This window comes from Trachinotus anak, unplaced genomic scaffold (genome assembly GCF_046630095.1).
Source record: "Trachinotus anak isolate AG129_WGS33_773 ecotype Australia unplaced genomic scaffold, CSIRO_AGI_Tana_v1 ptg000034l, whole genome shotgun sequence".
In the NCBI taxonomy this organism is placed as follows: domain Eukaryota; kingdom Metazoa; phylum Chordata; class Actinopteri; order Carangiformes; family Carangidae; genus Trachinotus; species Trachinotus anak.
In genome coordinates this window covers 7,172,424-7,186,326 of record NW_027273885.1, presented here as the reverse complement: position 1 = coordinate 7,186,326, position 13,903 = coordinate 7,172,424, and the positions used below count along the sequence as shown (strand labels likewise).

The 13,903-nt window shown below is 40.0% G+C and overlaps 2 protein-coding genes across 10 annotated transcripts in view; both read left to right on the top strand.

Moving 5' to 3' along the window:
• Window positions 1-9,274, top strand: part of LOC139614355 (apolipoprotein A-I-like) — a 385,012-nt gene extending 375,738 nt beyond the window's left edge. For 7 of the 9 annotated variants that reach the window (XM_071471512.1, XM_071471514.1, XM_071471511.1 and 4 more), the window contains exons 2-4: window positions 7,694-7,745; window positions 7,936-8,080; window positions 8,247-9,274. In XM_071471512.1, the coding sequence (XP_071327613.1) occupies window positions 7,703-7,745; window positions 7,936-8,080; window positions 8,247-8,850 (792 nt within the window). In that variant the 5' untranslated portion in view covers window positions 7,694-7,702 and the 3' untranslated portion in view covers window positions 8,851-9,274. Of the gene's footprint in view, window positions 1-480; window positions 580-6,725; window positions 7,051-7,693; window positions 7,746-7,935; window positions 8,081-8,246 lie in introns of those variants that run through there. The other 2 variants (XM_071471507.1, XM_071471510.1) reach the window with 2 other exon arrangements.
• A 307-nt stretch (window positions 9,275-9,581) lies between these two features.
• LOC139614464 (T-box transcription factor TBX1) lies at window positions 9,582-13,329 on the top strand. Its single transcript, XM_071471757.1, has 7 exons — window positions 9,582-11,057; window positions 11,178-11,279; window positions 11,426-11,597; window positions 11,721-11,876; window positions 11,977-12,044; window positions 12,470-12,579; window positions 13,089-13,329. The coding sequence occupies exons 1-7, from the start codon at window positions 10,993-10,995 to the stop codon at window positions 13,301-13,303; spliced, it is 888 nt and encodes a 295-aa protein (XP_071327858.1). The 5' UTR covers window positions 9,582-10,992; the 3' UTR covers window positions 13,304-13,329.
• The last annotated feature ends 574 nt before the right edge of the window (window positions 13,330-13,903 follow it).

Here is a 13,903-nt window from a genome sequence, read left to right as displayed (position 1 = left end):
CCTCACTCGTCAACGGTTCATTTGTTACCATTGGCCTCTGCTCGATTTAGAAATCTGGCAGAATCACATTTGATTAAGTAGTTCGAGAGAGAAGAGAAAATATTACGGACGTATTTAATAGAATATTTTTTTAAATTAGAGATATATTTGTCTTCCACTTGATTGAGGATTTTTGTGAGTGAAGCTGCTTAATATTTTGTACTGCACTTGAAAGCACCGCACAGTGTCACAGTTATTTCTGTAATCTCAGTATAAAAGGAGCATCAGGAAGATCTTTGTGTGGACTCCCCTGTGAATGACTTAAAAAGTCCTCATATTGTCTTTTCCGGCACGTCTTTCCTCAGGTCAGAGTTCTGCGGGAAGCAGAAGCTCGTCTCCTTGTAAGGTCTTCCTCAGTGGGCACATTACATTGAAGAGGAAGCATTTAATCTGATGTGTAAAAACCACAGCCATTTTCTCATAACCATCACATTTCAGTCACTAGATCAGCTTTGGAAAGGAGAAGATTTGGAGAGGAGAAAGTTTTCCTCATTCAAACTGAACATTTTATGTCTCTCTAAAATCCAGCAAGCATCAAAAGTAAGTTTACATATAAAACCACATTTTGACACGATCATTTCTGTATGGTGACTTCAATCCAGAGAACTGCTCTGTTTAAATTGTGTGTTAACAGTTTAGGAGTCCGTTTATTTTCACAAAGGAAGAAGGTGAGGTATTTTGCATGTGTTATTGTGAGGGAAGTTGAATGTAAGGATCCCTGTGGTGTATCCAACAGCACCTTCTGTCCCCTCGCCTCTTACTCACAGCTCACAGCGAGGGGCTGCATTAACACTGTGTTGCTAAATGATGCCTTTGTTCTGTCCCAGAACCAGAGTGTGATATCAGATCTGTTAATGCCTTTCTCCCGCAAACCCGTTGTTGACTGTTGTCTACGACAAAGTAAATTAGAGCAAGTTTTCTGTCCACAAGCTTGACCAATATTTTTTAATTTTTTAATCCTTTTTAGTATGCACACAGAGTAGGATTATAACTTCATACTAATCACACTAAACTAGTTTGGCTTCTCAACCACAAGAGGGTAGATGAGAGGAGGATAGATGCAACATGACCAGTTCACTTCACAGGTAGTCTCTACTCCACTACAGCAGCTGAACTGAGGAAATAATTACTCTTGCTTAATTTAGTGAAAATAATGAACCAAGTTTCCAGTACATCAACCACAATTATAGTGATGAAGTGCTCCACACGGACATAAACATAAAAACATGTTAAAACATGAATGAATAATGAGATGGAATAATAATAAAATAATAATATAGAGAATAAAAAAGCTAAATTTATTACCTAAATTAAATCAGATAAAATGTATTATCTAATATTTATGTTACACTGAATAATAGGTACTAAAAAATGACTAGAATCCCATCCCTGTGTAACTTTTTGGACACATGTGCTCAGGTAAGAATTACACTTCTTCACATTCTGTTTGTTTTATGGTGTGGGTGGTTTGGTTCTAGTATCAGGGTGAATGGCCTCTACATCTTGAGCAATGGTAGCTTTAGAATTACAAACAAGCCTTGAAACTCATGATGATCAACTCAACACCTACGCATCAAACTAAATAACAGACAGGCCCAATGTTAGATCTTCAACTCAACACTGTATCATGACCCATTCATTTTAATTTTACATTGAGAAAATAGACGCAACCAAGCAAATGTGTGCAGATTATTTCACCATAGAGTAATGGGTTCAATGCTGTGTTTAACCATTATTTAAAACCAGTGATGAAAAAAGCATTAGAATATTTAATATAAAAGTCAGAATAATGTAAAAGTAAAACTAATGCAATCAGATTTCTTTTAATATCAAAGTGCACTTGAGCATCAAAAATACTACAAAAATGACTAATTTCCCTTCGGGGATGAATAAAGTCATCTATCTATCTATCTACTTCAAAAGAAAGAAGATGGCACAGTTTTAAAATACTGTAGTTTGTAGCCCTTAGTCTATACAGCAATCAGATACATGTAGAGAAGTGAAATGCACCTTTCACCCTGAAAAATAGAGGACAAACAGTATGTAATCTATGAAAACTGAGATAAGTTTCAGGACCATAAAATGCTCTTTAAATTATAGTACATATTATACTATAATTTATAAAATTGCCTTTTCTGCCAGTGCCCTTCTTGAATGGACATTTGCAACATGTACTGTCAACCGTACTAAAGTATCCCAGTGTACTGTGTGTTCATGATTGCAATAAAGTCCTTATTGACCGTTAAAACAATTGATTTTGTAGCATTTAGTGTTGCAACAGCTATCAGATGTTAAGCACTTTAACAAGTTCTTCTTATGTTGGCAGGTCCTAACATTTAACTGTGCACTTTAAAAACTGCATTATCTTTGGAACAGTCTTAAGAGCTGCAAACGGCTACAAAGCCTCATAAACTGTGGAGATAATCTTCCCTATCACTGGTCAGAATAACAACTCAGTGCTTGTTGGCATGGAAGTTGCCCTGTTGTGTCCTCATTATTCACTGATTACGTGAGTGTTTGTCAGAATATGTAAGAGTTTGTGGATTATTTTATGATTAAACAATAATTCTTGGTGACTGTATGTCAACCTCGTTTTGCTGCTCGAATGATTTAGGTTATCTGAGTTCAGGGTGGATTTTCTTGCTTTGCTGTCAAGCTGTACAACCCGCAGGGTGATGCAACCTACAGCGACACTCTACGACCAGGGCTTTGGTCCAAATATCTGTATTAAAGCAGAAGCGACCTCAACAGATGTCGCATTGCAAAACCACATCACTGCAGTTAAGTAGACGTGGGTATAGCAATCTGAAGTGGTGTGTGTGTTGGAGAAAATGAGACAGAGCTCCGCACTGTTGCTTACAGCTGAGATAACCTCCCCTGCTGATTTGAGAACAGTGCTCCATCATGCAGCCAGCTGGAACAATGTCGTGACCTTTGAACCTCAGTCAGGGCCTGATCAAATGGTGGATTTGCTGATTAAATATTTATCAGCTCCAGGCAATTACCCCACATCTGTCTGGCTGTTTGGCAGTCACTGTAAAACTGGTTGTTGATTGTCATCAAAGAAGTTCCTTTTCTTAGTACAGCATCAATAAATCCAATCACATGGATATCAGCTGGCTTTCTATAACTGTAGGAGAAAACAGTGAAATAGACCACATCTTCATTTAAGACATTACCTTCATTACCTTCCCTATTTAGAAATTATGTTTTCTTAAATCAAGTCCAGACAATTCTTGCGAACCCAGTGGTGGTGCTGCCAAAATGATGACATCATGATTTAGCCAAAAATAGTTATCAACCAGGAATTAGTTCCATTTTAACTGCTTGAAAATGTCACTAATTCATATATTCCCAGAGATGAACACTTTCAGTCTTTTTCTCTTCTTGCCCATCAAGAGAATGGAGCGTTCAGTTGTCTTCAAAGTATTACGAAACATGAAACTTCAGCAATTAATTGTCCAGCCAGCAGTTCTGAGGTTCTATTGATAACAATTATGACAGCAGTAATCTAGAGAGATGGCTCAGTGTGAACGCTGAATCGACGTGGTGCAATGCAAGCAGTCTCAAAGGTTGCTGTTCCAGATAAGAGCCACTCTTCTCGCTGAGCAGCTGATATGTAGAAGCCTCTTATCTCACAGGCTAGGGCAAAAGCCCTGAAGACTACTGTATGGGGACAGTACAAGTTCAGGCCATGTGCTGTGATTTGGTCTGCCTCTTACTATGCTTGGTGTGTATAGTGGAGGCCTGCCATTTTCATTGGTGATATATTTTTTTGATTTCTTGTTTAGTCTGAAAGATGTGAAAATAGAGGAAAATGTCCAAAGTAGCATTTTGAAGTTGCTTGTTTTGTCCAACCAATGGCTCAAACCCCAAAGATCAACTAATTCAGCAGTAGAATAGTGCTGTTTTAAAGTAGCACGTTCTGATGTATCCACATCTCATGTTATGGAAATCATCCTTACTTTGTAGTGCAAAATTTATTGCAGGGCCACTCTCTTTCTTTGCTTGTCTTCTCAAATGCAGACATACCCATGTCACCTTTTAGTGCTTCCACTGTTACATCTTTCGCATTGGCTGCTGTATTTCACTAATTGGTGTCAAACAAATGGGTAGAGTTAATAACAACACTGCGAACCTTGCAGGCGTTGATGAGGCTTGGATAGGTGACTGTTCTCTCACCCCTCTGTCTTCACGGAGTCATCAGGCTCAGCTTGGCTCCTGCTCATAAAAATGCAGAGTGAATTAGTTTGTAGTCAGGGCGCCCGAGAGAAGACAGACACCACAGTGTCAGATAATAAATAACAATAGCAGAGGGGACGCTGGGAAAGATCAGGCATGGTAAAATGCTATTTGGCTTTTAAATAGGCATAGATAAATTGCTGCAGACAACACTGAACTATCACAAAATAAAACTGGAATTATGTTTTGTAAAATAGAAGCAATGTAATGAAGTCTCACAGAACAGCTTTGCAAGAAGTAATATTAGGCACATACTTTGATGGACTCACAGGAGACCATATGCAATCAATTTGATCCACCATATAAGTTTAGTTTGAAGTACAAATTCAGGCTGTGTTGCAGTAGACAACTACTGTATTACTGATGACTATTTGACTATTATGTATTTATGCAGATTCTGATAGAAATGTTTGAAAAGGTTTTTCAAAAGATAAAAATATTGTAAATTGCTGATATCGAACAGCTGAAAATTGACCTTGAATCTGTATGGGTCCCATTTCCTCCAAATTAATTTCCACCTAACTCTGTAGTTAAAATTAGTAAAGGCTGCACGGTCAACTTGTCTGATCCACTGACATTGAACAGTGAAAGAAAATATTAGATACTCTTTTCAATACACTATCTACATTCTCAAAAATGACCAGTTGAGTTAACTCCTTTCGGAAAGTCTCAACATAACTGAACATTGTAACGGTAAAAAATATAATATTTATTGGAGGGCCATCGTCTTGGATTTCTAGACATATTACAGGGTTCCCTACCTTTCCAATCAGAGTGTACTGCTATTGGAGAACCTGTCAGTGTCTCCAGTTTTGGATGATATTTAACACAATTAAGTATATGATTTGAATTCTTGCTGTATTATCTTGTCACATGTTGCACAAGGCATGCACTGGACATGTTGCAATCACACAGAGCATGTACTGACAGTACAAGAATTTTAGTGTAAGGGTATTCAGAGAAAGGTGTATTGATTATATAGGCCTAGGATACAGAAGCACACACCAGTCTCTTGGTTACAGTTTAGTGCCACTGACCACTTATGACAATGATTAACCTTGCACCTAATAACCCTGCACTATTAGAGTAGCTTTCTCTCTGCAGATACGTGGTGTCTGATATATATAAGGCAATACACTTCTTCTATCATGGTTCACCTATCAGCACAGATGTTATTTCTACAGAACATTAATACACAAGGGTTAATAAATCAAGTATGACAGAAAGTATATACATTACATCACTTTGTCTGTTTCAGGTCATACTTTTAGTCACTGAACCTGAGGGTGTTTGGAATGTATATTTTATATCATCTAATCCATCATTATATCATCATGTTTACTGACTTTATCACATACTTTCACTTTGTATCAGTTTTTTTTCTAAAATCTTAGAATAATAGAATAATCATAAACTTCTATATAGGCAATAATTTCATGTGGGTAGTGCTTGTTTGACGGAGGACATTATAGTATCCATAACATGCACGTATTAGAGACAACTGCGATTCCTATCACGATTCCTATTCCTTATTCCTCAAACTACATGAAGCCATGGTGACAAAGTCCACTGGTGACAGGACAACAAACAACAGCTTGGCACACACCACACTTTGACCCATTAATCATCGCGCAAAACATCAGCCACATCTGTAAACTGAGATAAGTCTGTCTTGATACTCTGTATCTAGATTACCACATTATGTTGTGTGGTGTTTTTAGCGTGTGAACATGTGTACATATTTGTTACCCACAAATTTATTGAGTGGATATCAAATGTGATTACATTTCAGCTGATTGCGTCAAGTCACTGTTTTCTGTTTGCTCTTGTTTGTTTTTCTTGGCAGCCATTTGGGAGCACTAGGACTGTAAATAATGTGGCTTTCCTGTCCTACACACTCCTCTGCAACAAATGTTGTGCAAGACAAACCACCCCAACCTAAACTGCTGTTTGAAGTTTAAGCTGTAAAAAAATTAAAAAAAAAAAAAAATAAAATAAATAAAAGGACCCAGTACAGATCCCTGCGACATACCTGTACTTAGGCTATGCAAAAAAGTTTTGCTCAACATTTTTTTTTGCTGTAGCCTTTTCACATGTTTTCATGTCTTCCATTTCATCCCCATTGTTTCGACCATTCCCCTTCCCCCAGTCTAGCTCCCCTGTTTTTATGCTAATTGTTTAACATCACAAAACTTGCAATTTTCTTCCGTTTTCACACCGACTTGCTTCTTGCTAATGTCTTCCTTTCATGTCCTCTACACAACAGGCTTGGCTCCAGGACAAAATCGAGAGTAAAATGTCCTGTTGTCCTAAATAATGTGGTGAATTTAGAGGACTGCTTGGCTCTTCCTAGGAAATGTTTGTAAAAGTTTTCAGTTCAAGTCACTCCTTAGTGAATCTGTGACTGTGTGTGTAAGTGTGTGTGCTTAGTGATCTCCTCTCAGCAGGTGACCATTGAACTCTCAACCCAGTTCCCCTGCTGAGGGAGACGGCTGGGGGGTGAGGTCCACCTCCACGGAGACACACAGCCCTCACACCTCCACCCCCCTCCTTCCTCCCCACATGGACTCATCCCTCACCCGGGCAGTATAAAAAGTCTGCGCTTGCTGAAGTTGTTCAGTCTCATCACGAACTCCACCAGGTAAGACAAGCAACTGCTGTGGCTCTAACTGGGACTTGGGCTGTGGAATAGGTCGTCAGAAAAGAGTTACTGTTGGGGAACTTTTTCTCACTCTGATCTGCCAGAGTGAGAAAAAGTCTGCAAGCTCTGTAAGCTTTCATAATGCTGTGAACTAGCACCAAAAAAAGTTTTTCAGGAAAGAAGATAAGTTGTTATGTCCATTTTGACATTTGACAAGTTACAGTTCATTTAATTAATGAACTGTAACTTTGGGGAAATGAAGTTTACCCTCTGGTGATGTTTTGTCAGTTATCCTCATTTCAAGGAGATGTCAAAACTCTAAACTCAAGAGCTTCTGGATTCAGATTCTTTTTGAATCCAAAGAGCTGATTTGCTAATTCTATGACTGTGTGTTAGTGTAAAACCTGGATCAGGATTACATAGCAGTCCAGGGCTAATCTTCTTGAGCTGTCTGTCTAATCTACCCAGATTACAACTTCTTTTAATAGACAGCCATATGTGTGGTGTGAACTCACTTGGGCCGATTCAGGGATGAGTGTGCAGCTTTAACAGTGTTTTAAGATATTCTAACTTTTAAGTCTGCTTATCTGGCCTTCACATTGCTTCAGGTGGGGGATTTATTGGATTAAAGGTTTCCCATTTTGAATGTGGATTTTTGTTCATATCTTTGTGTATTCTAAAAAAATTTAGTGAAACTCCTTTAACTATGACATTGTTAGTGTAACATCTTCACTGAATAGTTACAAACTGTTGCCTCTTTTTCCACTCTAGACCACCATCATGAAATTTGTGGCTCTTGCTCTTGCCCTTCTGCTGGCTGTCGGTGAGTATTCAATGTGCTTTATCTCACTTAAGGGCAATACTTTTAAAACTAAAACATCTAAAACAGAGTTTATTTTAAATGATATTTGAAATACAGTGCTTTCCGACTGCTAACTGTTGCTTTTTTCTCGCTCCTTCTCTCTCTTTCTGCTCATCTGTCCTCCTCACCATTCCTTCCCTCTCCACCTCAGGCTCTCAGGCCGCTTCCCTGCAGGCTGATGCCCCTTCTCAGCTGGCACACCTCCGGGCTGCTTTGGATGTCTACCTGACTCAGGTGAAGGACAGTGCCAACAGAGCCCTGGACCAGCTCGATGACACTGAGTACAAGGAGCTCAAGTAAGGCTGTGTTACTCTCCTCAGTTGGTCCCACTTTCTATAATTGATATTTACTCAGTCACAGGTTCATTCAACTTTCTGCCTTGGTCACCTTTTACAGTTCTCTAGTCATCGTTTACTCTTTGATATTTACTTAACTTTCGCTAAAATGATTTTTCCCTCCCAGGGCCAGCCTGTCTCAGCGCCTGGAGACCATGCACACTCAGATCAAGGCTTTGCAGGGTTCAGTTTCCCCCGTCACTGACAACATTGTCGCTACCATCTCTGATGCCACCGCTGACTTCCGTACCTCTGTGATGAATGATATTGATGCCCTGAAAGCCGACCTCGAGCCCAAACGTATTGCGCTGAGGGATGTCATCAACAAACACATCGAGGAATACCGCGCCCACTTGGACCCCATCATCTCCGAGTACTATGCCAAGCACACAGCCGATATGGACGCGCTGAGAGTCAAGCTGGAGCCTGTTGTGGAGGAGCTGCGTCAAAAGGTGGCTACCAACGTGGAGGAGACCAAGACCGCCCTGATGCCCATTGTGGAGGCCGTGCGTACCAAGCTCTCTGAGCGTCTGGAGAATCTGAAGGCTATGGCCTCTCCTTACGTCGAAGAGTACAAGGACCAGCTGAGGCAGGCCTACAACCAGGCACAAAACGTCAACAGTGATGACCTCACTGCTCTGAGGGAGAAGATTACACCTTTAGCTGAGGAGGTCAAGGATAAGCTCCAAGCTATCTTTCAGGCCATCGCTGCTACCTTCAACAAGAACTAAATACTCTCTACCCTGTTCCTGTAACTAACCTCATCTACCTGTCTGTCCTAGATCCATTCCATCTTTCTCTCCATTCCTTCTTTTCTCACACGCACATACAGATCACCTCCCAACATGAAGCCAATTCCTCACTGATGCATGTCTTTGCAACAAAATGGCGGGACTCTTGCTCTCTCTTTCTCCCATGCAAACACCTTATTTCATGTGCACAAGCTCAAGCACATGCAAGCAAAGATGTACACAGACACATGCTCAGCACACACATGCTTTCACTCTTCACATGCCACAGCCAGCTGCTTACATTTTATGTAGGAATTGTATGTGAATTATCATAAGTGCCTGAACCTCTGTGTAATGAAGCTTGTTTGATGAAAACTGTGCTTTGACGAAATACAGCTCAATAAACATCTGACTGTTTATACTACTTTCCTGTCTGACTCTAATTTGAACAGTTTTTTATGCCAGATAGATATCGAAATCGTCTCCTTTTCTTCCCAAATGATCAGTCAATTGATAAAACACTGCATTTCACTAGAATAAAGTTAGTTTCGTCTAAACTTTCATAATACATCATGCAGTTTAAAAACAAAAAATACCCTTTCAGAAAAGTAACAGTACACCTTCAGCTTTGTTGGAGTGTTTTTGGCCTCAGCGACCCTCTAAGGTCATATCACACATACAGCATTTTGAGAGGTCATCATTGATCAAAGGTCAGTTCAGGCATACGATATATGAGATATTTCCGGCTGTGGTTCTGAAAACTGTGATTAATGAGTTGATCGTAGTTACAAATTGGCGTATTGACAAACTTAAGTCTTTATTAGGGAAAAGCCCTCTTTTCCGTTCAGGATCCCTCAGGCTGGAACCCTTCAACACTGCCCCATCATAGAGCCACATGAGGATGCAGACATAGACACACACACATAAACACATCACAACCACACCACCAAACACTCACGTCTGTAATCAAACAACTTTGATTTATCAAGCTCATATATCATATAATTTGTGTCTTATTTTGGAGGTTATTAATTCTTATACTATTATTATATTTGGGTCGTCATCTGACAAAAAAAACCTTGCGTGGGACGCACACACATTGTGAGACAAAGACACTTTCTTGAACCCATGAATATGAACCGCAAGCGACCACTGAAATGATTAAAGACTTTGTCATTGTATCCATGACAGTTGGAAATCTAGTATCTTACAGTGTGTATTTGCTGGAATGTCGCCATTGAATAAAACCAGAAATATCCACCGAAGTCAGTGTTAGGTAATAACGGACTCTCCAATTAGAATGGTGTTGAAACTTCAAGAAATTAGGCTATGAATAATAAAAGCGGTTTGTTGCTGTCTTCATCTGTCCACACCCTGTAACACCGGGCTGATTAGGATGTTATTAATGTGCTACTGATTGGTCAAAACAAGCTTGACATAAGGCTTTAGGCTATAGGAAACAATAGGCAGCGCAAGCAGGGGTTTGTAGATGCTCCAAAAAGGTTGTGATTAGTGCATGTCAGTGGCACAATCTGTATTAGAATGGATGAGGCCAGCATGGAGGTCCCCAGTGAGAGAATGGTGTATAAAACAAGCTTGTTCCTGGACACAAAAGCCACTCGTAAAGCATAACGCTTGGATGTACATCTATCCCGGTAGCTTGCAGTGGACTGGGAGGAAGACTGTAAAGATTTTTGCCTTCAGTCTTATGTTGCATAGAAAACTTGTGGGTTTTAATCTGCACTGGTCTTGAAGTAATGACAGGAGTTGTTATATGTGGTCAAAACGGGAAGAACAGACTGGAATTAAAAGAAATATCAACAGAAGAAACAAAACAGCAAATTATTTGATATTATTTGTCTTGCAGACCTTCGAAGTATGGATAGTAAGTGTCGTGTTCGCAACTATTTCAGGTCTATGGTGAACCTACTGTATGCTGTACATTCATGTGACGATGATTACAGGCAAAATCTGTGACCCAAATGTCAACAAAGGTTTACTACCGATCTCTCCTCTCCTCTCCTCTCCCCAGGTCTCCAGCTGTCTCAGACCTGTGGACTATCTCCACCCTGCTGTGCAGATGGGGGGTCACTGTTGAGTGCCAAGGCCCCCCAAGTCAGTGGGGTCAGGGTTCAGCTTGAAATGCATATGCTATGGCAGCAGTTTGACCAGCTGGGCACAGAAATGATTGTTACCAAAGCTGGAAGGTGACAATCACACTCATATTTATATTATTTATTAATGATCTTATTTTGCCCTGCTCTTGTTTCCCATCTTTCTCTAGTGTCCCTTACCACATTATTTTCACATGTGTTCCTTCATTGCAGAAGGATGTTTCCAACATTCCAGGTGCGAATCTCTGGGATGGATCCTGCAGCTGAATATGTCTTGCTCATGGACTTTATCCCTCTTGATGATAAAAGATACAGGTCAGACACATTCAGAGTGGGTGTGCAGTGTTTATTGTGAAATAGATTGTTAATTTCCCCAGTACGCAATACATGTTTTTAGTGTATTTGTGATCTGTTCTAGTGATCTACTATTTCAAACATTTAAATATTTGTGTGTGTGTCAGGTATGCGTTCCACAGCTCATCCTGGCTGGTGGCAGGGCGAGCGGATGTTGTGGCCCCAAGCAGGATGCATTTCCATCCAGACTCACCTGCCCGTGGAGCCCAGTGGATGAAACAGACTGTGTCCTTTGATACTCTCAAGCTCACCAACAACTTGCTGGATGACAATGGACATGTCAGTCAATGTTTTTAATACAAGTCCTGCATTTTAAGAGCAGAAAAGGGGTCATAGAACCTAAGAAATTAAGTGCATTGTTTTGACTCAGTTGTGTGTTTTCTCCTACTTCCTCCTTGACAGATGATATTAAACTCCATGCATCGCTACCAGCCGCGCTTCCATGTGGTGTATGTAGAGCCAGCGCCTAACAGCCACTTGAACGCATACAGAAACTTCTGCTCTTTCTCCTTCCCAGAGACACGCTTCATGGCTGTCACAGCCTATCAGAACCATCGGGTAGGAAACCTGGATTCAGTGGGCTTCAAACTAAATATCACCGGGGCCCATCAGACATCTGCTTTTTACCAAATTTATTTTATCCCCTTCTCTCTCTCAGATCACCCAGCTAAAAATTGCTAGCAACCCTTTTGCTAAAGGCTTCAGGACTACAGACCCCCAGGACTGGTGAGTTTGAATAAAGTTTTCCTGATCAAGAAACGCATCTTGCACTTTACAGGCCATTTGAAATCATAACTAGATCACAGAGTATCTTTATTACTGTTGTCAGCTGATAAACAGTGATAAGGCAGCAGTCTCAGTGATAGCTAATCTTTGACCTTTGTATGCTAAAAAGGTTCACACATGTCAAGCCATGTATGGAAAACTGTGAAGGATGTGATCATGGTGATTTATAGGACTTTGACTTAAGACCACAATACTTGTGGGCTCTGAAAGCTTTGTGGGGACCAAAATGAAGTTTAAATGGCTGTTTGAATGGTAAGACTTGGTTATGCATTAATTTGTGAAGGTTAAGGTGAGGGTTAGAGGCAAGGGAATGCATTATGTTAATGATGGGTCCCCAAATGTAGTTTATGTGTGTATGTGCTTAGGGTGGGTGATTCCAGGCCCCTGGCAGTGTGGTTTCCACAAGAGGGCAGAACAGAGCCCCTCACCACCAAACCAGAGGAGCGGAGAAGCTGGGACTCTAAGACATCAGCCAGTAAGTCTCTGTAGTATACCAAATGTTTTGTTTCCAGCAAGTCTGCATAATTAATCATGCTCAGCACACAAAGTCTTTAAATGTCACTTTCAATCATTTTCATTCACATCCACAATTTCTAAAAAGGGCTTGTTTAAAGTTCTTTGTAATTTTAAGTAGCTCTTGGGATATAATTCTTCTATTGATGAATCATTTTCTGCATTTTTTTGATGTATTTGTTGACCAGTTGCTTCATATACAAGAGGCAGCGTTAAAGAAAAGATTCTCAGACAGGCCCTTCATGAAGGGCAATACCATAGTGATTTATCCAGCAGTGCTTTGACCTCTAGTTTCATTAATCAGTCTTAATACTCCATTGTTTGAGACTGGGTGGATTTATATGGAGAATCTGATTATCTGATTATCTGAGTTAGTAGCAGGCTAATGGTTCAACAGAGACACGGCACATGGAATTTGAACTAAATGCTGATCAGTTATACCTATCCAACCATTTTCTTCTGCATCCTCAGGACAGGAGGACCATGCCCCATCGCGGGTGGAGCAGTGTGGTCTGTTCCAACACTATAAAGACTCTGTGGAGCTCACCATGGAGAGGAGAGATGGGGACAGTTCATTAGCAACTGCTTCCTTCTTTTCTCTCCCTTCCTACTGGGACTGTGCAGGATCATCTCGAGACAGAGACTACTTGCCACAAGGAAAGAGAATTGAAGAGACTGAGCTTTGACTTAAATTTGACCTCATTTAATATTATGCAGCTTGTGTGTTCATAACATAGTTTGTGACATCCCTCACAAAATTAATCTATAAGAATCATGTACAAGTGTTCCATCAATACCAATGTGCTAATACCAGAGCACATGTGATAAAAAAAAAACATAGCCATAGACAAGTTGCACTTTGTCCATATTACATTTATCCAAGAGCAATGCATCCATTTTGTCTGAAAGAATAAAATGACATTCTAAAATGTTGGTCTCAGATTTTTTCCTTAAATCTAGGCTAGGCTATGTCAACTGTTTAGATCATGCAAAAATTGAACTTACCTGTAGTTGTTCTGGATGAGAAAAAAAGTGAAATGGGAACAGAAACTCCATGTGATCTGCAATGCATTCATGGTAAAAACTTCATCAATAAATAGCCAAATTCTTGTAAAAAAAAAAAAGAAAAAAGAAGTGCTTCTTTTAGAAAATAATTCTTCACAATAGCATGAGACATACAGAGTAGTGCAATTTAATCACAACAACACTGCAAACTAATTATTATCATAATTATGATTATTATCATTTAAAAACTCACTGAGGAAGTAGGCCTACTGTATTGGCCT

Coding starts and splice junctions, on each gene's coding strand:
- LOC139614464 (XM_071471757.1), top strand. CDS start 10,993: ATGCATATGCTATGGCAGCAGTTTGACCAGCTGGGCACAGAAATGATT. Junction 11,877..11,976: donor CAGCCTATCAGAACCATCGG/GTAGGAAACCTG, acceptor TCTCTCTCTCAG/ATCACCCAGCTAAAAATTGC. Junction 12,045..12,469: donor ACTACAGACCCCCAGGACTG/GTGAGTTTGAAT, acceptor GTATGTGCTTAG/GGTGGGTGATTCCAGGCCCC.